This window comes from Coregonus clupeaformis, chromosome 2, assembly GCF_020615455.1.
Source record: "Coregonus clupeaformis isolate EN_2021a chromosome 2, ASM2061545v1, whole genome shotgun sequence".
NCBI classification, from domain to species: Eukaryota; Metazoa; Chordata; class Actinopteri; order Salmoniformes; family Salmonidae; genus Coregonus; species Coregonus clupeaformis.
The window spans coordinates 20,366,906-20,394,810 of NC_059193.1; the positions used below are offsets into that span (position 1 = coordinate 20,366,906).

The 27,905-nt window shown below is 44.2% G+C and overlaps 1 protein-coding gene across 1 annotated transcript; it reads right to left on the bottom strand.

Moving 5' to 3' along the window:
* Positions 1-9,471: 9,471 nt before the first annotated feature.
* On the bottom strand, positions 9,472-27,421 carry LOC121531640 (lysophosphatidic acid receptor 4). The gene is made up of 5 exons (XM_041836991.2): positions 27,074-27,421; positions 23,487-23,898; positions 23,024-23,314; positions 10,530-10,762; positions 9,472-9,960 (listed from the first exon to the last, which is right to left on the bottom strand). Exons 2-5 carry the CDS (start codon positions 23,769-23,771, stop codon positions 9,549-9,551), a joined length of 1,221 nt encoding a protein of 406 aa, XP_041692925.2. The 5' UTR covers positions 23,772-23,898; positions 27,074-27,421; the 3' UTR covers positions 9,472-9,548.
* Between the last annotated feature and the right edge of the window lie 484 nt (positions 27,422-27,905).

Below are 27,905 nucleotides of genomic sequence, written 5' to 3' on the forward strand. Positions count from 1 at the left end.
CAAGAACACAAAGAAACAGGGCTACGTTCAAGAACACAAAGAAACAGAGCTACGTTCAAGAGCACAAAGAAACAGGGCTACGTTCAAGAACACAAAGAAACAGGACTACGTTCAAGAGCACAAAGAAACAGGGCTACGTTCAAGAACACAAAGAAACAGGACTACGTTCAAGAGCACAAAGAAACAGGGCTACGTTCAAGAACACAAAGAAACAGGGCTACGTTCAAGAACACAAAGAAACAGAGCTACGTTCAAGAGCACAAAGAAACAGGGCTACGTTCAAGAACACAAAGAAACAGGGCTACGTTCAAGAACACAAAGAAACAGGACTATGTTCAAGAACACAAAGAAACAGAGCTACGTTCAAGAACACAAAGAAACAGGGCTACGTTCAAGAACACAAAGAAACAGGGCTACGTACAAGAACACAAAGAAACAGGGCTACGTTCAAGAACACAAAGAAACAGGGCTACGTTCAAGAACACAAAGAAACAGGGCTACGTTCAAGAACACAAAGAAACAGGGCTACGCTCAAGAACACAAATAAACAGGGCTACGCTCAAGAACACAAAGAAACAGGGCTACGTTCAAGAACACAAAGAAACAGGGCTACGTTCAAGAACACAAAGAAACAGGGCTACGTTCAAGAACACAAAGAAACAGGGCTACGTTCAAGAACACAAAGAAACAGGGCTACGTTCAAGAACACAAAGAAACAGGGCTACGTTCAAGAACACAAAGAAACAGAGCTACGTTCAAGAGCACAAAGAAACAGGGCTACGTTCAAGAACACAAAGAAACAGGACTATGTTCAAGAGCACAAAGAAACAGGGCTACGTTCAAGAACACAAAGAAACAGGACTACGTTCAAGAGCACAAAGAAACAGGGCTACGTTCAAGAACACAAAGAAACAGGGCTACGTTCAAGAACACAAAGAAACAGAGCTACGTTCAAGAGCACAAAGAAACAGGGCTACGTTCAAGAACACAAAGAAACAGGGCTACGTTCAAGAACACAAAGAAACAGGGCTACGTTCAAGAACACAAAGAAACAGGGCTACGTTCAAGAACACAAAGAAACTGGACTACGTTCAAGAACACAAAGAAACAGAGCTACGTTCAAGAGCACAAAGAAACTGGGCTACGTTCAAGAACACAAAGAAACAGGGCTACGTTCAAGAACACAAAGAAACAGGACTACGTTCAAGAACACAAAGAAACAGGGCTACGTTCAAGAACACAAAGAAACAGGGCTACGTCCAAGAACACAAAGAAACAGGGCTACGTTCAAGAACACAAAGAAACAGGGCTACGTTCAAGAACACAAAGAAACTGGACTACGTTCAAGAACACAAAGAAACTGGACTATGTTCAAGAACACAAAGAAACAGGGCTACGTTCATGAACACAAAGAAACAGGGCTACGTTCAAGAATACAAAGAAACAGGGCTACGCTCAAGAACACAAAGAAACAGGGCTACGTTGAAGAACACAAAGAAACAGGGCTACGTTCAAAAACACAAAGAAACAGGGCTACGTTCAAGAACACAAAGAAACAGGGCTACGCTCAAGAACACAAAGAAACAGGGCTACGTTCAAGAACACAAAGAAACAGGGCTACGTTGAAGAACACAAAGAAACAGGGCTACGTTCAAAAACACAAAGAAACAGGGCTACGTTCAAGAACACAAAGAAACAGGGCTACGTTCAAGAACACAAAGAAACAGGGCTACGTTCAAGAACACAAAGAAACAGGGCTACGTTCAAGAACACAAAGAAACAGGGCTACGTTCAAGAACACAAAGAAACAGGGCTACGTTGAAGAACACAAAGAAACAGGGCTACGTTCAAAAACACAAAGAAACAGGGCTACGTTCAAGAACACAAAGAAACAGGGCTACGTTCAAAAACACAAAGAAACAGGGCTACGTTCAAGAACACAAAGAAACAGGGCTACGTTCAAGAACACAAAGAAACAGGGCTACGTTCAAGAACACAAAGAAACAGGGCTACGTTCAAGAACACAAAGAAACAGGGCTACGTTCAAGAACACAAAGAAACAGGGCTACGTTCAAGAACACAAAGAAACAGGGCTACGTTCAAGAACACAAAGAAACAGGGCTACGTTCAAGAACACAAAGAAACAGGGCTACGTTCAAGAACACAAAGAAACAGAGCTACGTTCAAGAGCACAAAGAAACAGGGCTACGTTCAAGAACACAAAGAAACAGGACTACGTTCAAGAGCACAAAGAAACAGGGCTACGTTCAAGAACACAAAGAAACAGGACTACGTTCAAGAGCACAAAGAAACAGGGCTACGTTCAAGAACACAAAGAAACAGGGCTACGTTCAAGAACACAAAGAAACAGAGCTACGTTCAAGAGCACAAAGAAACAGGGCTACGTTCAAGAACACAAAGAAACAGGGCTACGTTCAAGAACACAAAGAAACAGGACTATGTTCAAGAACACAAAGAAACAGAGCTACGTTCAAGAACACAAAGAAACAGGGCTACGTTCAAGAACACAAAGAAACAGGGCTACGTACAAGAACACAAAGAAACAGGGCTACGTTCAAGAACACAAAGAAACAGGGCTACGTTCAAGAACACAAAGAAACAGGGCTACGTTCAAGAACACAAAGAAACAGGGCTACGCTCAAGAACACAAATAAACAGGGGCTACGCTCAAGAACACAAAGAAACAGGGCTACGTTCAAGAACACAAAGAAACAGGGCTACGTTCAAGAACACAAAGAAACAGGGCTACGTTCAAGAACACAAAGAAACAGGGCTACGTTCAAGAACACAAAGAAACAGGGCTACGTTCAAGAACACAAAGAAACAGGGCTACGTTCAAGAACACAAAGAAACAGAGCTACGTTCAAGAGCACAAAGAAACAGGGCTACGTTCAAGAACACAAAGAAACAGGACTACGTTCAAGAGCACAAAGAAACAGGGCTACGTTCAAGAACACAAAGAAACAGGACTACGTTCAAGAGCACAAAGAAACAGGGCTACGTTCAAGAACACAAAGAAACAGGGCTACGTTCAAGAACACAAAGAAACAGAGCTACGTTCAAGAGCACAAAGAAACAGGGCTACGTTCAAGAACACAAAGAAACAGGGCTACGTTCAAGAACACAAAGAAACAGGGCTACGTTCAAGAACACAAAGAAACAGGGCTACGTTCAAGAACACAAAGAAACTGGACTACGTTCAAGAACACAAAGAAACTGGACTATGTTCAAGAACACAAAGAAACAGGGCTACGTTCATGAACACAAAGAAACAGGGCTACGTTCAAGAATACAAAGAAACAGGGCTACGCTCAAGAACACAAAGAAACAGGGCTACGTTGAAGAACACAAAGAAACAGGGCTACGCTCAAGAACAGAAAGAAACAGGGCTACGTTCAAGAACACAAAGAAACAGGGCTACGTTCAAGAACACAAAGAAACAGGGATACGTTGAAGAACACAAAGAAACAGGGCTACGTTCAAGAACACAAAGAAACTGGACTACGTTCAAGAACACAAAGAAACTGGACTATGTTCAAGAACACAAAGAAACAGGGCTACGTTCATGAACACAAAGAAACAGGGCTACGTTCAAGAATACAAAGAAACAGGGCTACGCTCAAGAACACAAAGAAACAGGGCTACGTTGAAGAACACAAAGAAACAGGGCTACGCTCAAGAACAGAAAGAAACAGGGCTACGTTCAAGAACACAAAGAAACAGGGCTACGCTCAAGAACACAAAGAAACAGGGCTACGTTCAAGAACACAAAGAAACAGGGCTACGTTCAAGAACACAAAGAAACAGGGATACGTTGAAGAACACAAAGAAACAGGGCTACGTTCAAAAACACAAAGAAACAGGGCTACGTTCAAGAACACAAAGAAACAGGGCTACGTTCAAGAACACAAAGAAACAGGGCTACGTTCAAGAACACAAAGAAACAGGGCTACGTTCAAGAACACAAAGAAACAGGGCTACGTTCAATAACACAAAGAAACAGGGCTACGTTCAATAACACATTCGTTGCTCCATACTTATATAGTTATAAACATACCAAAACAACTGCTGAAGTCAATTAGTCGGTTACAACAAATCATTCAGTTTCCAAATCATAATTAAAACCCAATTAATTATCCAACCCAAATTTAGAATGACATTGCTCAGTGATTCACGTTGGTTCTATTACCCAAAGTTAAAACCCTCAACTTAGCATACACCGGCACTAGCAGAATGTACATTTACATTAACATAACTTTCTCATCACGGTTATAATTACAGATCAGTATCTCAATGCATTCTAAGTCTAAATTACTATACATTTTGCAGTGTGTAGACCTCCACAATCAACTTTATACCCCAAATAAACAATTTTGGACAAGTCCAAATCAATTAAGGGCACAGTTGACCACCGCCACCACCTTTACCACCCATTATGTCTTGTCCATTTGCCAACCAGTATACCAGCAACATGAGAGAAGTTTGGAACGGATCTCTCTCCATGCTCACTCCACGTGGACTCCTGTCACACTCCTGAGAGAAAAGGCATGAGAGAAAAAGCAGTTGATAGCTTCGACTGGATGCTGTGTACAGGTTGCTGGCTCGGACTCAGGTCTCAGGTAGAAGTGGTGAAGGACCATAATGAACAGTATTTTCGCCATTACTTCAGCCGGTTAGAGGGGGGTTGAGGTTCACACTGTTCTTTGCCTAATTATCCCTTCATGCATCTAGATACCATCTGTGGTCACCTTCACCATAACCTCGAGAGAGGACAGGCCAGAACAACAGTTTAGTTTATTGCATTTCTGATTCAAAAAATCCAGACAAACTATTTACTGTATGACAAATGACATGTTATTCACTGTATGACAAATTATTACTACTACCCATATTCTTAATACACATTAAATCACATCTAAAACAAAAGTCAAAGAGAATAACAACACATACTTGAAATTATTTTTTCAAATTAGTTTATACTCCCCCATCATATCAGAGTTACAGGGTCAGGGAGTTAGAGGGATAATTCTGAGGGAGAAATCTCAACCATCCAGCTGACCCAATCTGGTGAGATTTATATTAAAGCAAGACAGAAACAGATCAAACAAAACAAACAGCCTGTGAGAATGTGATTTGAAGGAGTCAGGCACAGGAGGGTAAATCACTGAATACAGAGTTTATTCCGTAGGACACAGTTACGCTGGATAGCGTCAACAAAATACAGTTACAGGGGAACAATCTACCCCGGCAATACAAGGTACGGGTAGCTCCACGGAGCTACACTCAACTCACAAATAACAATCACCCACAAGGACAAGGGGGGCAGAGGGAACACTTATACATGTACGAATGAGGGGATAAGAACCAGGTGTGTGTAATTGACAAGACAAGACAAATGGAATGATGAGATATGGAGCAGCAGTGGGCCGGTGCCGCCTCCAGACCCAAAAGAGCGTTGACGACTCCGTGTGGTGTACTGTCGCTGTCGTCCTCCGCTCTCTCGGATGGCGGCTCCACCCAGCTCCATCAGCTCAGGATCCTAGTCGGCCGGGGTGGGAACAAGCAGACCCCATCCAGGACGTCCTCTGGCTGCCAGCAGGTTGTTCAAACGGATGGCCATGTCTACCAGTTGCGTGAAAGACAACATGGTGTCCCGGCAGGCTAGCTCCCGTCGGACGTCCTCCCGCAGATGGCACCGGAAATGGTCGAAAAGGGCCCGCTCATTCCACCTGGACCCCGCTGCCAGAGTCCGAAACTCCAAAGCGAAGTCCTGCGCGGTCCTCGTCCCCTGCCTCAGGTGGACCAGCCACTCGACCCTCGGGTCACCCGCCCGAAAGAGGCGAGCGAACTCCCCGTAGTTCTCCAACGCGGCTCCTCCTTCGTTCCACACCGCGTTGGCCCACTCCAGAGCTTTCCCCGAGAGGCAGGAGACGAGGTCCTCTCCTCTCCAGGCGTTGGACGACCGATTATTTAAAAACATTTCAAACATTTCATGTATTTTGTATACCAGGTTTACATTGGGGTTTTCTGTACATTTCTTATAAAAATAATTAACGTGTTCAATTAAAACTCAGAAAATAAAAACTTCCAAAAATGTAATTTGTGTGCCCCTTAAGGTAAACCCCACTAAAAAACTAATGAAAAGACGGTATTAACACCACTAACAAATATTCATAACAGGTGTGTTGTGTGTAGGTGCTTGCAAACAGTAAACCTAAAACACATCAGATGAAACAGTGTCCTGTTGAGACAGTTTCGCTATACTTAGTTTCAACTGCATGATAAACAGTTATTCCTGTCCACTGATCTCTTAGCACTGTCTGTTGGCTGTGGGCTTCAATTCTACAGAAGTATTTTCTTATTTCTAAAGTGGGGTTTGGTTTATAGCTACCACAGGTGCACCTTACTATTTTATACCATATCATTTCAATGCATTTCTACTCATTTTTTATAGCGTTTATTTTTTATTTTAACGGCAGTACCATGCAGGACTCTGTTTTGTTAATTAAATAACAGTACCACGCAGGACTTCAAATAATTCTCCTAACTACCTATGACATCATCACCATCAGGACTTCATAGCTCTTTACTATGACGATACGATCACGATCTCATACCTTAAAATGGCAGCACGGCTCCGTGTCTCTTATTTCAGTACGATCACGACATCCTATATATATATATATAAATATTATATCATAAATATTATTATTATTATTATTATTATCCTATTATATTATTTCCCTCATTAAAATGCAAATCAATTTATAAAATGTTTGACATGCGTTTTTCTGGATTTTTTGTTTTGTTATTCTGTCTCTCACTGTTCAAATAAACCTACCATTAAAAATTATAGACTGATCATTTCTTTGTCAGTGGGCAAACGTACAAAATCAGCAGGGGATCAAAAACTTTTTTCCCTCACTGTAAGGGCAACCATGGCATCCGTGACAGAGAGGGAGAAGCATTCATCCATGTATACGGGTAAGAGAGTCTAGTTAGCTACATTTTCAGATATTACACGTTTCTAATTTTGTCAGAAAGTCATTTTCATTGCAAGTTAAAGAGTACTGTTAGCTAGCTAGCTAATGTTAGCTGGCTGGCTGGCTCGCTAGCTAACATTACGTGTATGATCTGTGTAGTAATATTATTTGTATCTCAGAGCCATTTGCATTGCTAGTTATAGCCTAATGTTAGCTAAATAGCTAACATTGAACCTAGTTGGTTAGCTTTAGCTACCTGTAGATTCATGCAGGGTAGTAATGTTACAAGTTGGGATTATGGTTAATTGTTTAGCTAGCTAGCTAGCTACATGTCTAAACAAAAGACTCCACTATGCAAGTAACCATTTCACTGTACTGTTTACACCTTCTGTATCCTGTGCATGTGACAAATAAACTTTGATTTTATTTGATATAGTGTATGTTTACCATAGACGGTAATGTGAAGAACAACATGACCTGCACCAAAGTCAAATTAGGATATAACGTTAGGCCAACAAGACAGCTAGACTCTCTTAGGCCAACAAGACAGTGTCCAAGTTCTAAAATTCTCCGGTAGAATGTCATGCTTTTATTTCATCACACTCATAACTGTAAGCTATTTTCTGTTATTAGCTTATTATGAGTTATGAGTTTATTTTCCTGTAATCATTTATACAAATTAGCTAAAGTTAAGACGTTGTCAGCTATATGATATGGTCATTATTTGAACTGGCTAGCCAGCTAACTTAACGTTAGCTAGCTAGCTAACATTCTAGAAACGAACCAAAACATTGTTTAGAAAGTTGATTTTAGTTGCCTGGTTTGCTAGATTGACATATACTAAATTCATTTTTAAACGGATGGGTTTATTGGTGTTAAAATACACCAGTTATGCTATTTTGGACCACCAGGCTGCTGATGTCATGCAGCCTGTCGTTTTTGTGTTTATACTTTTTCATAACGACAAGTTTGATGTGGGACGACTATAGAATGTTAATGATGTCACTGTGACAACTGTCTATAGACGTAGTATAAACCAGCCTTTATTTAGTCTTGAAATCTTTAGTTGTTTAGTACACTACCGTACTCACTCTGTTTAGCACATGGCCTCACATGGTCTACCCTGCCACTACCGTACTCACTCTGTTTAGCACATGGCCTCACATGGTCTACCCTGCCACTACCGTACTCACTCTGTTTAGCACATGGCCTCACATGGTCTACCCTGCTAGCCTACCCTGCCACTACCGTACTCACTCTGTTTAGCACATGGCCTCACATGTGAATCCTTAAAGAGATGGGTGGGGCTAAGGCTTAAGAGGGTGTGAACGATGCTGAATAGGGTGTAGACAAAGAAGAGCTCTCCAGTAGGTACCAAAACATTCAAGGACCATTTTCTCAAAAGTGGGGTTACAAGTTTATCAACTTTCAAAGCAGAATGACTTTCCCATTGTTCCTCAACTGTAGTGTATGATAAAGCATTTTCTAGCTCGGAGTCTCTACTTTTGTCCAATGTAAAAAACACAATTAAACATTTTGCTACGTAAGATCGAATCGAGCTGGTCGGTAACAAATGTCAGATATCTGGAAATATATACATAAAGATATCCCCTGATATTGACTCTATTCACCCAGTCAACCACTCTCAACACTGCAACAGACTTCCCTTTGGTTTAGTGTTGAATTCAAGCATAACAGAAGTCCTACACCTGCGAATTCGAGACCATGGTTGTGCTTCTGTTGTAGGTGTGGTAGCGAAGCAACCTTTATTTGCAAGCAATTAACATATATTAATATACATTACCATTTCTCCCGACAGTGGAAGAACTGCTCTGGCGGCTTGCATGAAACAGAGGAGTGCTTCCCACGCACCCTGCCGAAGGAGGCAGAGGCTGCCGTACTATTGTCAAAAGTCTGACGAGGCGCACTGCATTCTATCTCCACTCTTCCAAAGAGAAAGTGACATATTTTTTTGTTTGGAGCGGCGATACAGTAGCTTTTGAACTAGGGCTTAGACTCAAATACCTGATCTTTCCATCCTGAACTGTTCTCTCGCTTTCTTTCTCCATCTATCTCTCTCTCTCTCTCTTCCTCTCTCTCTTTCTCCTTCTCTCTCTCTCTTCTTCTCTCTCTCTTTCTCTCTCTCTCCCTCTCTCTCTTCCTCTCTCCATCTCTATCTTCCTCTCTCTCTCTCTTTCTCTATCTCATCCTCTCTCTCTCTCTCTCTCTCTCTCTCTCTCTCTCTCTCTCTCTCTCTCTCTCTCTCTCTCTCTCTCTCTCTCTCTCTCTCTCTCTCTCTCTCTCTCTCTCTCTCTCTCTCTCTCTCTCTCTCTCTCTCTCTCTCTCTCTCTCTCTCTCTCTCTCTCTTTTTTTCTCCTTCTCTCTATCGCTCTTCCTCACTCACTCTCCCTCTCTCTCTCTCTCTCTCTCTCTCTCTCTCTCTCTCTCTCTCTCTCTCTCTCTCTCTCTCTCTCTCTCTTCCTCTCTCTCTTTCTCCCTCTCTCTTTCTCTCTCTCTCTCTTTCTCTCTCTCTCCCACGTAGTGTCAGAACGGAGTCTCATTCACCCCCGTATCTTTCCCGTTGCTGGCGAGAGCGTGTGCGTCTCGTGTGTCTCCAGTGAGTGATGCTTCTCGTGAGTCTCTCCTGGTGACTGTCCAGTCCTGTGTGTCTCCAGTGAGTGATGCTTCTCGTGAGTCTCTCCTGGTGACTGTCCAGTCCCGTGTGTCTCCCGACGGTCTCCAATCCCTGGTCAGTGTCCCTGTGTCCTGCTGCGTCTCTGCCTCACTACTCAGGTGTGTATCGCTGCGGGGGATGCTCTCAGCCCGGACCCAACCCTTCCCCCCGGTGGTGAGACTCTTCTGGAAGGACTCAGAGGTAAAGTAGTACACCACTGGGTCTAAGCAGCAGTTGAGGGTGGCCAGACACAGGGTGATTGGGTACAGCGTCCGGACAAACCTTCACATTCACAACAACGCTAATTAATGGCCTCAATGAGGCAAGTCATTTTGCAGTAAACACCAAACATACAGACAGACTAAATCACATATCTAAAAACAGCAACAACACATTTCAGAGGATATTTACAAGAACGTTGAATAAGTGCAGTATTATAAAAATTGGCATGTTGATTGATTGTTAAAATGCAAGCGCTAAAGTGTTACAGTTGGCCAGAGCCTGGGTTAGGGTTAGTTATACCTCCATACCATGGAGTAGAGGAAGAGGATGGAGTTGTAGGGTTAGGGTTAGTTATACCTCTCCAGGTTACAGTTGGCCAGAGCCTGGGTCCACACCATGGAGTAGAGGAAGAGGATGGAGTTGTAGCGTTAGGGTTAGGGTTAGTTAACCGCTCCAGGTTACAGTTGGCCAGAGCCTGGGTCCACACCATGGAGTAGAGGAAGAGGATGGAGTTGTAGGGTTAGGGTTAGTTATACCCCTCCAGGTTACAGTTGGCCAGAGCCTGGGTCCACACCATGGAGTAGAGGAAGAGGATGGAGTTGTAGCGTTAGGGTTAGGGTTAGTTATACCTCTCCAGGTTACAGTTGGCCAGAGCCTGGGTCCGCACCATGGCGTAGAGGAAGAGGATGGAGTTGTAGGGGACAAAGCAGACGATGAAGATGGCCAGGTGGACGAGGATCATACGGAGGACCCGGCGCTTGCTGTTGCAGCCGTGGCCGATGGTCCCTGGGCGACGGAGGGTTCTCAGCACCAGAGAGGAACACACCAGGTTGGTCAGGAGGGGGAGAAGAAAACCTACGATCTGGAGAGTACAGGAAGAGCTTAGCACATAAACAAAATACACTAATAATAAGATACACACTGATACACACACTGATACACACTGATACACACACTGATACACACTGATACAAACTGATACACACACTGATACACACTGATACACACTGATACACACTGATACACACTGATACATACACTGATACACACACTGATACACACACTGATACACACACTGATACACACTGATACACACACTGATACACACACTGATACACACTGATACACACTGATACACACACTGATACACACACTGATACACACACTAATACACACACTGATACACACTGATACACACTGATACACACTGATACACACACTGATACACACACTGATACACACACTGATACACACACTGATACACACACTGATACACACACTGATACACACTGATACACACACAGATACACACTGATACACACTGATACACACTGATACACACTGATACACACTGATACACACACTGATACACACACTGATACACACACTGATACACACACTGATACACACTGATAACACACTGATACACACTGATACACACTGATACACACACTGATCACACACTGATACACACTGATACACACACTGATACACACACTGATACACACACTGATACACACACTGATACACACACTGATACACACTGATACACACACTGATACACACACTGATACACACACTGATACACACTGATACACACTGATACACACACTGATACACACTGATACACACTGATACACACTGATACACACTGATACACACTGATACACACTGATACACACACTGATACACACTGATACACACACTGATACACACACTGATACACACACTGATACACACACTGATACACACACTGATACACACACTGATACACACTGATACACACACTGATACACTGATACACACACATACACACACTGATACACACACTGATACACACACTGATACACACTGATACACACACTGATACACACTGATACACACACTGATACACACTGATACACACACTGATACACACACTGATACACACACTGATACACACACTGATACACACTGATACACACTGATACACACTGATACACACACTGATACACACTGATACACACACTGATACACACTGATACACACACTGATACACACTGATACACACTGATACACACACTGATACACACTGATACACACACTGATACACACACTGATACACACACTGATACACACTGATACACACACTGATACACACTGATACACACACTGATACACACTGATACACACTGATACACACACTGATACACACTGATACACACTGATACACACACTGATACACACTGATACACACACTGATACACACTGATACACACACTGATACACACTGATACACACTGATACACACTGATACACACACTGATACACACTGATACACACACTGATACACACTGATACACACACTGATACACACTGATACACACACTGATACACACTGATACACACACTGATACACACTGATACACACTGATACACACTGATACACACTGATACACACACTGATACACACTGATACACACTGATACACACACTGATACACACACTGATACACACTGATACACACACTGATACACACACTGATACACACACTGATACACACTGATACACACTGATACACACACTGATACACACTGATACAAACACTGATACACACTGATACACACACTGATACACACACTGATACACACTGATACACACACTGATACACACACTGATACACACTGATACACACTGATACACACTGATACACACTGATACACACTGATACACACTGATACACACACACACACTGATACACACTGATACACACTGATACACACTGATACACACACTGATACACACTGATACACACTGATACACACACTGATACACACACTGATACACACTGATCACACACTGATACACACACTGATACACACACTGATACACACACTGATACACACTGATCACACACTGATCACACACTGATACACACTGATACACACACTGATACACACACTGATACACACACTGATACACACTGATACACACACTGATACACACTGATACACACTGATACACACACTGATACACACACTGATACACACTGATACACACACTGATACACACTGATACACACACTGATACACACTGATACACACTGATACACACACTGATACACACACTGATACACACTGATACACACTGATACACACACTGATACACACTGATACACACTGATACACACACTGATACACACTGATACACACACTGACACACACACTGACACACACACTGATACACACTGATACACACACTGATACACACACTGATACACACACTGATACACACACTGATACACACTGATACACACACACTGATACACACTGATACACACTGATACACACACTGATACACACTGATACACACACTGATACACACACTGATACACACACTGATACACACTGATACACACACTGATACACACACTGATACACACACTGATACACACACTGATACACACTGATACACACACTGATACACACACTGATACACACTGATACACACACTGATACACACTGATACACACTGATACACACACTGATACACACTGATACACACACTGATACACACTGATACACACTGATACACACTGATACACACACTGATACACACTGATACACACTGATACACACTGATACACACACTGATACACACTGATACACACACTGATACACACACTGATACACACTGATACACACTGATACACACACTGATACACACTGATACACACACTGATACACACTGATACACACACTGATACACACTGATACACACTGATACACACACTGATACACACACTGATACACACACTGATACACACACTGATACACACACTGATACACACTGATACACACACTGATACACACTGATACACACACTGATACACACTGATACACACTGATACACACACTGATACACACTGATACACACACTGATACACACTGATACACACTGATACACACACTGATACACACTGATACACACACTGATACACACTGATACACACTGATACACACACTGATACACACTGATACACACTGATACACACACTGATACACACTGATACACACACTGATACACACTGATACACACACTGATACACACACTGATACACACTGATACACACTGATACACACTGATACACTGATACACACTGATACACACTGATACACACTGATACACACACTGATACACACTGATACACACACTGATACACACACTGATACACACTGATACAACTATACACACTGATACACACTGATACACACACTGATACACACACTGATACACACTGATACACACACTGATACACACTGATACACACTGATACACACTGATACACACACTGATACACACACTGATACACACTGATACACACACTGATACACACACTGATACACACTGATACACACACTGATACACACTGATACACACACTGATACACACACTGATACACACTGATACACACTGATACACACTGATACACACTGATACACACACTGATACACACTGATACACACACTGATACACACACACTGATACACACACTGATACACACTGATACACACACTGATACACACACTGATACACACTGATACACACTGATACACACTGATACACACACTGATACACACACTGATACACACTGATACACACTGATACACACTGATACACACACTGATACACACTGATACACACTGATACACACACTGATACACACACTGATACACACACTGATACACACACTGATACACACTGATACACACACTGATACACACACTGATACACACTGATACACACACTGATACACACTGATACACACACTGATACACACACTGATACACACACTGATACACACTGATACACACACTGATACACACACTGATACACACTGATACACACACTGATACACACACTGATACACACTGATACACACACTGATACACACTGATACACACACTGATACACACTGATACACACTGATACACACTGATACACACACTGATACACACTGATACACACACTGATACACACTGATACACACACTGATACACACTGATACACACTGATACACACACTAATACACACACTGATACACACTGATACACACACTGATACACACTGATACACACACTGATACACACTGATACACACTGATACACACTGATACACACTGATACACACACTGATACACACTGATACACACTGATACACACTGATACACACTGATACACACTGATACACACTGATACACACTGATACACACTGATACACACACTGATACACACTGATACACACACTGATACACACACTGATACACACTGATACACACTGATACACACACTGATACACACTGATACACACACGGATACACACTGATACACACACTGATACACACACTGATACACACTGATACACACACTGATACACACTGATACACACACTGATACACACACTGATACACACACTGATACACACACTGATACACACTGATACACACTGATACATACTGATGCACACTGATACACACACTGATACACACTGATACACACTGATACACACACTGATACACACTGATACACACTGATACACACACTGATACACACACTGATACACACTGATCACACACTGATACACACACTGATACACACACTGATACACACACTGATACACACTGATACACACTGATACACACTGATACACACTGATACATACACTGATACACACTGATACATACTGATGCACACTGATACACACACTGATACACACTGATACACACTGATACACACACTGATACACACTGATACACACACTGATACACACTGATACACACTGATACACACACTGATACACACTGATACACACTGATACACACTGATACACACTGATACACACTGATACACACACTGATACACACTGATACACACACTGATACACACACTGATACACACTGATACACACTGATACACACACTGATACACACTGATACACACACGGATACACACTGATACACACACTGATACACACTGATACACACACTGATACACACTGATACACACACTGATACACACACTGATACACACACTGATACACACACTGATACACACTGATACACACTGATACACACTGATACATACACTGATACACACTGATACATACTGATGCACACTGATACACACACTGATACACACTGATACACACTGATACACACACTGATACACACTGATACACACTGATACACACACTGATACACACACTGATACACACTGATACACACTGATACACACACTGATACACACTGATACACACACTGATACACACTGATACACACACTGATACACACACTGATACACACTGATACACACTGATACACACACTGATACACACTGATACACACACTGATACACACTGATACACACTGATACACACACTGATACACACTGATACACACACTGATACACACTGATACACACACTGATACACACTGATACACACACTGATACACACTGATACACACACTGATACACACACTGATACACACTGATACACACACTGATACACACTGATACACACACTTAAATCTCTTTTACCTAATTTCTACCAGCATGATACATGTGCAACCAGACAAAAAAAACTCTACACCACCTTTACTCCACACACAGACACGTACAAAGCTCTCCCTCACCCTCCATTTGGCAAATCTGACCATAATTCTATCCTCCTGATTCCAGCTTACAATCAAAAACTAAAGCAGGAATCACCAGTGACTCGGTCAATACGGAAGTTGTCAGATGACGCAGATGCTAAGCTACAGGACTGTTTTGGTAGCACAGACTGGAATATGTTCCGGGATCATCCGATGGCATTGAGGAGTACACCACATCAGCCACCGGCTTCATCAATAAGTGCATCGATGATGTCGTCCCCACAGTGACTGTACGTATATACCCCAACCAGAAGCCATGGATTACAGGCAACATCCGCACTGAGCTAAAGGGTTGAGCTGCCGCTTTCAAGGAGTGGGACTAACCCGGACGCTTATAAGAAATCCCGCTATGCCCTCCGACGAACCATCAATCAGGCAAAGCTTCAATACAGGACTAAGATTGAATCCTACAACACTGGCTCCAACGCTCGTTGGATGTGGCAGGGCTTGCAAACTATTACAGACCACAAAGGGAAGCTCAGCCGCGAGCTGCCCAGTGACACAAGCCGACCAGACGAGCTAAATTACTTTTATACCCGATTTGAAGCAAGTAATACTGAAGCATGCATGAGAGCACCAGCTGTTCCTGATGACTGTGTGATCACGCTCGCCGTAGCCGATGTGAGTAAGACCTTTAACGGATTGCCAGGACGTGTACTCTGAGCATGCGCTGACCAACTGGCAAGTGTCTTCACTGATATTTTCAACCTGTCCCTGGCCGAGTCTGTAATACCAACATGTTTCAAACAGACCACCATAGTCCCTGTGCTCAAGAACCCCAAGGTAACCTGCCTAAATGACTACCGACCTGTAGCACTCACGTCTGTGGCCATGAAGGGCTTTGAAAGGTTTGTCATGGCTAACATCAACACAATCATCCCAGAAACACTAGACCCACTCCAATTTGCATACCGCCCCAACAGATCCACAGATGAAGCAATCTCTATTGCACTCCACACTGCCCTTCCCCACCTGGACAAAAGGAACACCTACGTGAGAATGCTGTTCATTGACTACAGCTCAGCGTTCAACACCATAGTGCCCACAAAGCTCATCACTAAGCTAAGGACCCTGGGACTAAACACCTCCCTCTGCAACTGGATCCTGGACTTTCTGACGGTTCACCCCTAGGTGGTAAGGGTAGACAACAACACATCTGCCACGCTGATCCTCAACACGGGGGCCCCTCAGGGGTGCGTGCTTAGTCCTCTCCTGTACTCCCTGTTCACCCATGACTGCATGGCCAGGCACGACTCCAACACCATCATTACATTTGCCGACAACACAACGGTGGTAGGCCTGATCACCGACTACAATGAGACAGCCTATAGGGAGGAGGTCAGAGATGCAGGACAACAACCTCTCCCTCAACGTGATCAAGACAAAGGAGATGATCGTGGACTACAGGAAAAGGAGGGCCCAGCACGGCCCCATTCTCATCGACGGGGCTGTAGTGGGGTAGGAGAGCTTCAAGTTGCTTGGCGTCCACATCACCAACAAACTATCATGGTCCAAACACACCAAGACAGTTGTGAAGAGGGCACGACAATGCCTATTCCCCCTCAGGAGACTGAAAGAATTTGGCATGGGTCCTCAGATCCTCAAAAAGTTCTACAGCTGCACTATCGAGAATATCCTGACTGGTTGCATCACTGCCTGGTATGGCAACTGTTCGGCCTCCGACCGCAAGGCACTACAGAGGGTAGTGCGTACGACCCAGTACATCACGGGGCCAAGCTTCCTGCCATCCAGGACCTCTATACCAGGCGGTGTCAGAGGAAGGCCCTCAAAATTGTCAAAGACTCCAGCCACCCTAGTCATAGACTGTTCTCTCTGCTACCGCACGGCAAGCGGTACCGGAGCGCCAAGTCTGGGTCCAAAAGGCTTCTTAACAGCTTCTACCCCCAAGCCGTAAGACTGCTGAACAGCTAATCAAAGGCCACCCAGACTATTTACATTGACCCCCCCTCCTTTTTTATGCTGCTGCTGCTCGCTGTTTATTATCTATGCATAGTCACTTTAACTAGTACCCTTTTTTTTCAATTTTGGCCTAAAATGACATACCCTAATCTAACTGCCTGTAGCTCAGGACCTGAAGCAAGGATATGCATATTCTTGATACCATTTGAAAGGAAACACTTTGAAGTTTGTGGAAATGTGAAATTAATGTAGGAGAATATAACACATTAGATCTGGTAAAAGATAATAAAAATTTAAAAAATGCATTTTCTATTTATTTATTTTTTCATCATCGTTGAAATGCAAGAGAAAGGCCACAATATAATATTGCAGTTTAAGCGCAATTTAGATTTTGGCCACTTGATGTCAGCAGTGTGTGCGCAAAGTTTCAGATTGATCCAGTGAAGCATTGCAATACTGGACTATTTTGTAGCGAATTGGTCAATTGCAACATTTTCAAGTACATAACTATAGAGAACATACACAAATGATGGTAATACAAAATGTAAGTTTACACACTCCCATGGATGCCATATATGATGGATCATTAGCTTATACGCTAACTTTTACACATCTAGATGGCCGGGTGCGTATGGAGCCAGAGACAGCAGGGGTTCAAACTGTAGAACCCAGTTCCTACATTTGAATATAAAAATTGATTTTATCAAACCCTTAGGATGACCCTTAGGATGACAAATCAGAGCAAGATTACTGAATTTAAGTACATTATTTACCTTCAGAGGTGAATGTATCAAACCAATTGCCGTGATATGTTTTTTGTTGTTGTGTACCAAGTTAGCTGAATAAAGTTAGAGTCTATTCCTAGAAAACATTGAACCGCTGTAGTTTACAACAATTATAATTTCTCTCCGTTGGGACAGACGCGAACTGGCTGAATCGATTCAGTGGCTAGCTTTGCACTTAACTGGCTAACAGTAGCTACTAAGGGTAAGTTATAACCTACATTTATTTTTGTTTTGTTTTTACATACTGGTAACCAGAGTCGTTCAAGGGAATTCGGGACATGGGTGACTAGCTAACGTTAGCTTGGCTCTCTGTGTGTTCGTGCCGTGGGAGGAGGGGTTAGTTCGTTGGCAGAGAGCAATGGCTAGCTAGCTAGCTAACTAACTGGCTGAATAAGTTGACGACATACTCACTCAAACTGTCAAAACTACCCCAAAACTTTACACAATGTTAGACACGGACACGAATGATCTGCTTGGCATGTTAACACACTGGTGGTTTGTTGTAATCGAGTATTGGTGCTAAACCGTGTTATTGGAGGCTAGCATGTTAGTTGGCTTTGGCGTCATATGATTCGGTGTACCAAGTAAGCTAGCTGAATAAACTAAGTTAGAGTCTATTCCTAGAAACATTGAACCGCTGTAGTTTACAACAATTATAATTTCTAAAGTGGAAGTTGGGAGAGTTATATTTGAGTGTTTCAGTGAAATTTAAGTGAGGGAGGCCCCGCTCTCTCGCTTTCCCAGATGTTTAGTTCATTTCCTTCCGTTTTCTTTTGCATTATTGTAGCCTTTCTCTGTAGCCTGTCAACTATGTGTCTGTCTATCCCTGTTCTCTCCTCTCTGCACAGGCCATACAAACGCTTCACACCGCGTGGCTGCTGCCTCTCTAACCTGGTGGTCCCTGCGCGCACGACCCACGTGGAGTTCCAGGTCTCCAGCAGCCTCAGGAACTGACGTTATGCAGCCAACAAGGCAGAGTTCATCTCAGCCTATGCTACCCTCCAGGCCCTCCACTACTTGGCGCTGACGGAAACATGGATTACCACAGAAAACACTGCTACTCCTACTGCTCTTTCCTCGTCTGACCATGTGTTCTCGCATACCCCGAGAGCATCTGGTCAGCGTGGCGGTGGCACAGCAATCTGCATCTCACCCAAGTGGACATTCTCTCTTTTTCCCCTGACCCATCTGTCTATCTCCTCATTTGAATTCCATGCTGTCACAGTCACTAGCCCATTCAAGCTTAACATCCTTGTCATTTATCGCCCTCCAGGTTCCCTTGGAGAGTTCATCAATGAGCTTGACAAGTTCCTTTCCTGAGGATGGCTCACCCCTCACAGTTCTGGGTGACTTTAACCTCCCTACGTCTGCCTTTGACTCATTTCTCTCTGCCTCCTTCTTTCCAATCCTTTCCTCTTTTGACCTCACCCTCTCACCATCCCCCCCTACTCACAAGGCAGGCAATACGCTTGACCTCATCTTTACTAGATGCTGTTCTTCTACTAATCTCACTGCAACTCCCCTCCAAGTCTCCGACCACTACTTTGTATCCTTTTCTCTCTCGCTCTACTCCAACACTACTCACTCTGTCCCTACTCAGATGGTAATGTGCCATCGCAACCTTCGCTCTCTCTCTCCCGCTACTCTCTCCTCTTCCATCCTATCATCTCTTCCCTCTGCTAAATCCTTCTCCCTCCGATCTCCTGATTCTGCCTCCTCAACCCTCCTCTCCTCCCTTTCTGCATCTTTTGACTCTCTATGTCCCCTATCCTTCCGGCCGGCTCGGTCCTCCCCTCCTGCTCCGTGGCTTTGACGACTCATTGCGAGCTCACAGAAGTGGGATCCGGGCAGCCGAGTGGAAATGGAGGAAAACTAGACTCCCTGCGGACCTGTCATCTTTTCACTCTCTCCTCTCTACATTCTCTTCTTCTGTTTCCGCTGCTAAAGCCACTTTCTACCACTCTAAATTTCAAGCCTCTGCCTCTAACCCTAGGAAGCTCTTTGCCACCTTCTCCTCCCTGCTGAATCCTCCTCCCCCTCCCTCCTCCCTCCTCCCTCTCTGTGGATGACTTCGTCAACCATTTGGAAAAGAAGGTTGACGACATCCGATCCTCATTTATTAAGTCAAATGACACCGCTGGTACTGCTCACACTGCCCTACCCTATGCTTTGACTTCTTTCTCCCCTCTCTCTCCAGATAAAATCTTGCGACTTGTGACTGCAGGCCGCCCAACAACCTGCCCGCTTGACCCTATCCCCTCCTCTCTTCTCCAGACCATCTCCGGAGACCTTCTCCCTTACCTCACCTCGCTCATCAACTCATCCTTGACCGCTGGCCATGTCCCTTCCATCTTCAAGAGAGCGAGAGTTGCACCCCTCCTCAAAAAACCTACACTCGATCCCTCCAATGTCAACAACTACAGAACAGTATCCCTTCTTTCTTTTCTCTCCAAAACTCTTGAGCGTGCCGTCTCTAGCCAACTCTCCTGCTATCTCTCTCAGAATTACCTTCTTGATCCAAACCAGTCATGTTTCAAGACTGTTCATTCAACTGAGACTGCTCTTCTCTGTGTCACGGAGGCTCTCCGCACTGCTAAAGCTAACTCTCTCTCCTCTGCTCTTATCCTTCTAGACCTATCTGCTGCCTTTGATACTGTGAACCATCAGATCCTCTTCTCCACCCTCTCCGAGTTGGGCATCTCTGGCGCTGCTCACTCTTGGATTGCGTCCTACCTGACAGGTCGCTCCTACCAGGTGGCGTGGCGAGAATCTGTCTCCGAACCATGTGCTCTCACCACTGGTGTCCCCCAGGGCTCAGTTCTAGGCCTCTCCTATTCTCTCTATACACCAAGTCACTTGGCTCTGTCATATCCTCACATGGTCTCTCCTATCATTGCTACGCAGACGACAAACAATTAATTTTCTCCTTTCCCCCTTCTGATAACCAGGTGGCGAATCGCATCTCTGCATGTTTGGCAGACATATCAGTGTGGATGTCGGATCACCACCTCAAGCTGAACCTCGGCAAGACAGAGCTGCTCTTCCTCCCGGGGAAGGACTGCCCGCTCCATGATCTCGCCATCACGGTTGACAACTCCATTGTGTCCTCCTCCCAGAGTGCAAAGAACCTTGGCGTGACCCTGGACAACACCCTGTCGTTCTCCGCTAACATCAAAGCGGTGACCCAATCCTGCAGGTTCATGCTCTACAATATTCGCAGAGTACGACCGTACCTCCCTGCCTCTCTCTCTGTCTCTCCCTCCCTGCCTATCTCTCTGTCTCTCCCTCCCTGCCTCTCTCTGTCTCTCCCTCCCTGCCTCTCTCTCTGTCTCTACCTCCCTGCCTCTCTCTCTGTCTCTACCTCCCTGCCTCTCTCTCTGTCTCTCTCTCCCTGCCTCTCTCTCTGTCTCTCTCTCCCTGCCTCTCTCTCTGTCTCTCTCTCCCTGCCTCTCTCTCTGTCTCTCCCTCCCTGCCTCTCTCTCTGTCTCTCCCTCCCTCCCTGCCTCTCTCTCTGTCTCTCCCTCCCTCCCTCCCTGCCTCTCTCTCTGTCTCTCCCTCCCTCCCTGCCTCTCTCTCTGTCTCTCTCTCCCTGCCTCTCTCTCTGTCTCTACCTCCCTGCCTCTCTCTCTGTCTCTACCTCCCTGCCTCTCTCTCTGTCTCTACCTCCCTGCCTCTCTCTCTGTCACGCCCTCCCTGCCTCCATCCCTCCCTATCTCTCTCTCCTCACCTCTATAAAGATAGTGATCTTAGACAGGTATGTCTTCCAGGTGCTCTTGGAGAATCCCTCGAAGCAGGCCGTGGCGCGGTTCGCCTGGTTGATCGTGGAAAAGAAGGTGACCGATATCCCTCCCCCCACGATGGTGAGCCAGACCGCAGCACACACCAGGCCCGCGTTCCTCCGCGTGCGGACTGAGCGCGAGCGGAAGGGGTAGACGATGGCCAGAAAGCGGTCCACACTGATGCAGGTGAGGAACAGCATGGAGCCATAGATATTGGTTATGAAAGCTGTTCCTGATACCTGGGGGATGGAGAGAGATTGACCGGTTAATTGATTAATTCATTGATTAATTAATTCATTCCTTCATTGCCTGACACCTGGGGGGTGGAATAGATGTATTATACAGCCAAACACCTGCAAAGCAATGACGGAACAGTTCACACAGTGAAAAGGGATAGAAACTAGTAACTACCTTGCAGAGCTCGTCTCCGAAGGGCCAGTGTCGGTTGACATTGTAGTAGACCTTGAAGGGCAGCGTGAACACAAACACAAGGTCTGACAACGCCAGGTTAGTCATGAACAGCGTTGTCTCGTTGCGTAGCTTCATCCGGAAGCAGAACACAAAGAGAGCAGCACAGTTGGTGCAGAGCCCCAGGACAAACACCACGCTGTAGACCACACTGTACAGGTCATACTTAAAGCTGTCATCTATCCCACAGTCCTCCATGCCTGTCTCGTTCAGCACCAGACCAGCCATGCTGAGGCCGGGGTGGAGGTAGAAGGGTGAGGGTCGGGGGGCGTTCTCTGGGGAGGTCAGTGGGTGGTCCACAAGGCAAGACCCCTCCAGGGCATCACGATCTGTGTGTTTGGGCTGGTTGCTCTCCCTGCAGACAGAAATAAACAAGTCAGTTAGCCTGTTAGCATGATAGCCTAGCATGTCCTCTTTAAGTCAGTTAGACTGTTAGCATGATAGCCTAGCATGTCCTCTTTAAGTCAGTTAGACTGTTAGCATGATAGCCTAGCATGTCCTCTTTAAGTCAGTTAGACTGTTAGCATGATAGCCTAAAATATCCCCTCTAAGTCAGTTAGACTGTCATCATAGTAGAACTGTGTCAGCTGCAGTGTGACATCTTTAGCACTGTCAAACGCCTAGACAGTACCTTCCACATTTTCTCTCTCTCTCTCTCTCTCTCTCTCTCTCTCTCTCTCTCTCTCTCTCTCTCTCTCTCTCTCTCTCTCTCTCTCTCTCTCTCTCTCTCTCTCTCTCTCTCTCTCCTCTCTCTCTCTCTCTCTCTCTCTCTCTCTCTCTCTCTCTCTCTCTCTCTCTCTCTCTCTCTCTCTCTCTCTCTCTCTCTCTCTCTCTCTCTCTCTCTCTCTCTCTCTCTCTCTCTCTCTCTCTCTCTCTCTCTCTCTCTCTCTCTCTCTCTCTCTCTCTCTCTCTCTCTCTCTCTCTCTCTCTCTCTCTCTCTCTCTCTCTCTCTCTCTCTCACAGCCTTCCACAGTCTACTTTCTGTCCACACAGTGACTTAACACAGTAACACACAGTGACTTAACACATTAACACAGTCACTTGGCCGGACTTTATGGCTTTCCTAACATTCAGCTGTATCATACTGCTTAATGCTGCTCTGCTGTGACTGTCGTACAGCTGAGGTAAGCAGTGTCAGGGAATGTGCCAAAGTGTGTGTGTGTGTGTATATGTGTTTGTGTGTATGTGAGTGTGCGTGTGTGTGTGGGTATGTGTGTGTGTGTCTTTGTGTGTGTGTCACTGTGAGTGAACTCTGTGAGCATGCAGCTGTCTTTGCAAGGTCCATGACCTGGGATGCTGTATACATGAGCTACAAACACAATACATAGTACAGTATTTACTATTGATACTAGACAATACATAGTATAGTATTTACTATGGATACTACACAATACATAGTATAGTATTTACTATGGATACTAGACAATACATAGTATAGTATTTACTAAGGATACTAGACAATACACAGTATAGTATTTACTATGGATACTAGACAATACACAGTATAGTATTTACTATGGATACTACACAATACATAGTATAGTATTTACTATGGATACTACACAATACATAGTATAGTATTTACTAAGGATACTAGACAATACATAGTATAGTATTTACTATGGATACTACACAATACATAGTATAGTATTTACTATGGATACTAGACAATACACAGTATAGTATTTACTATGGATACTACACAATACATAGTATAGTATTTACTATGGATACTAGACAATACATAGTATAGTATTTACTAAGGATACTAGACAATACATAGTATAGTATTTACTATGGATACTACACAATACATAGTATAGTATTTACTATGGATACTAGACAATACATAGTATAGTATTTACTATGGATACTAGACAATACATAGTATAGTATTTACTATGGATACTACACAATACACAGTATAGTATTTACTATGGATACTACACAATACATAGTATAGTATTTACTATGGATACTACACAATACATAGTATAGTATTTACTAAGGATACTAGACAATACACAGTATAGTATTTACTATGGATACTACACAATACATAGTATAGTATTTACTATGGATACTACACAATACATAGTATAGTATTTACTAAGGATACTAGACAATACATAGTATAGTATTTACTATGGATACTAGACAATACATAGTATAGTATTTACTATGGATACTAGACAATACATAGTATAGTATTTACTATGGATACTACACAATACACAGTATAGTATTTACTATAGATACTATGCCATACAACACTCCTTCAGTAGCCTCCAACTGCTCTTAAACACTAGTAAAACTAAATGCATGCTCTTCAACCGAACGCTGCTTGCACCCGCCCACCTGACTAGAATCACTACTCTTGGCGGGTCTGACCTAGAGTATGTGGACAACTACAAATACCTAGGTGTCTGGTTAGACTGTAAACTCTCCTTCCAGACTCACATTAAGCATCTCCAATCAAAATGTAGATCTAGAATCGGCTTCCTATTTCGCAACAAAGCCTCCTTCACTCATGCTGCCAAACATGCCCTCGTAAAACTGACTATCCTACCGATCCTTGACTTCGGCGATGTCATTTACAAAATAGCCTCCAACACCCTACTCAGCAAATTGGATGTAGTCTATCACAGTGCCATCCGTTTTGTCACCAAAGCCCCATATACTACCCACCATTGTGACCTGTACGCTCTTGTTGGCTGGCCCTCACTACATATTCGTCGCCAAACCCACTGGCTCCAGGTCATCTATAAATCACTGCTAGGCAAATCCCCGCCTTATCTTAGCTCACTGGTCACCATAGCAACACCCACCGCTCCAGCAGGTATATCTCACGTCATCCCCAAAGCCAACACCTCCTTTGGCCGCCATTCCTTCCAGTTCTCTGCTGCCAATGACTGGAACGAACTGCAAAAATCTCTGAAGCTGGAGACTTATCTCCCTCACTAACTTTAAGCATCAGTTGTCAGAGCACCTTACCGATCACTGCACCTGTACACAGCCCATCTGAAATTAGCCCACCCAACTACCTCATCCCTATATTGTTATTTATTTTGCTCTTTTGCACCCCAGTATCTCTATTTGCACATAATCTCTTGCACATCTAGCATTCCAGTGTTAATACTAATTGTAACTATTTTGCACTATGGTCTATTTATTGCCCTACCTCCATAACTTACTACATTTGAACACACTGTATATATATTTTCTGTTGTATTTTTGACTTTATGTTTTGTTTTACCCCATATGTAACTCTGTGTTGTTGTTTTTATCGCACTGCTTTGTTTTATCTTGGCCAGGTCGCAGTTGTAAATGAGAACTTGTTCTCAACTGGCATACCTGGTTAAATAAAGGTTAAATAAAATTAAAAAATAAAAAAATAAAAAATTAGGAAGGTGTTCCTAATGTTTTGTCCACTCAGTGAATATTTTGACTTTGTGGCTGTGGTAACTAGAAACCTGTTATCTGAGTTAGTGAGGATGACGATGATGAAGATGATGATGATGACAGCTCACCTTGTTGTCGCCTCCGGTTGTCAAGTCAACACGTCCAACGCTGCTGCTCCTTCAGCTCCCTGGTGCAGAAATATCAGACTGTTTCACCGACAAGTGTTTCGTTTTTCTTCCGCACTGGACTGCCGGGTGGTCTCATTGCAGTAACTTCACTTCCCACAGTATTTAAAAGTTTCACGGGTTCTGTCATGTCGTTAAAACGTATCAAACTTGCCGTATCTAGAAGAGCTCGCTGTTTATTTTTACTTTGGCGGAAAATGGAGTAAGGGACCCAATTCTGTGCCTAGTTGAATGTGAATTTCGGCAGAGGATTTGTTTGTGTGTTCGTGTGAGGTCGGTGGTCTGGAGGTCGACTTGCATGGCCACAGGAAATGAGACAATAGCACCTCTGTCGTTGGAGGGAGGGGCGCAGGGGCACGGGGAGCTGAATAGGGAATTGTTGGAGAGGAGGGGAGAGGGAGGGAGAGTGGAGGAAGAGAGAGAGAGGGGCAGGGGAGGGAGAGAGAGAGGGGCAGGGGAGGGAGAGAGAGAGGGGCAGGGGAGGGAGAGAGAGAGGGGCAGGGGAGGGAGAGAGAGAGGGGCAGGGGAGGGAGAGAGAGAGAGGGGCAGGGGAGGGAGAGAGAGAGGGGCAGGGGAGGGAGAGAGAGAGAGGGGCAGGGGAGGGAGAGAGAGAGGGGCAGGGGAGGGAGAGAGAGAGAGGGGCGAGGGAGGGAGAGAGAGAGGGGCAGGGGAGGGAGAGAGAGAGGGGGAGGGGAGGGAGAGAGAGAGGGGCAGGGAGGGAGAGAGAGAGAGGGGCAGGGAGGGAGAGAGAGAGAGGGGCAGGGGAGGGAGAGAG

Bases quoted from the DNA above. Each gene is read 5' to 3' on its own strand.
- LOC121531640 (XM_041836991.2), bottom strand. From the start codon at position 23,771: ATGGCTGGTCTGGTGCTGAACGAGACAGGCATGGAGGACTGTGGGATA. The intron at 10,763-23,023 runs GTGAGGAGAGAG...TGTACTCTCCAG, and splicing joins AGATCACTATCTTTATAGAG to ATCGTAGGTTTTCTTCTCCC. The intron at 9,961-10,529 runs GTATAACTAACC...GTGAATGTGAAG, and splicing joins GCCAACTGTAACCTGGAGAG to GTTTGTCCGGACGCTGTACC.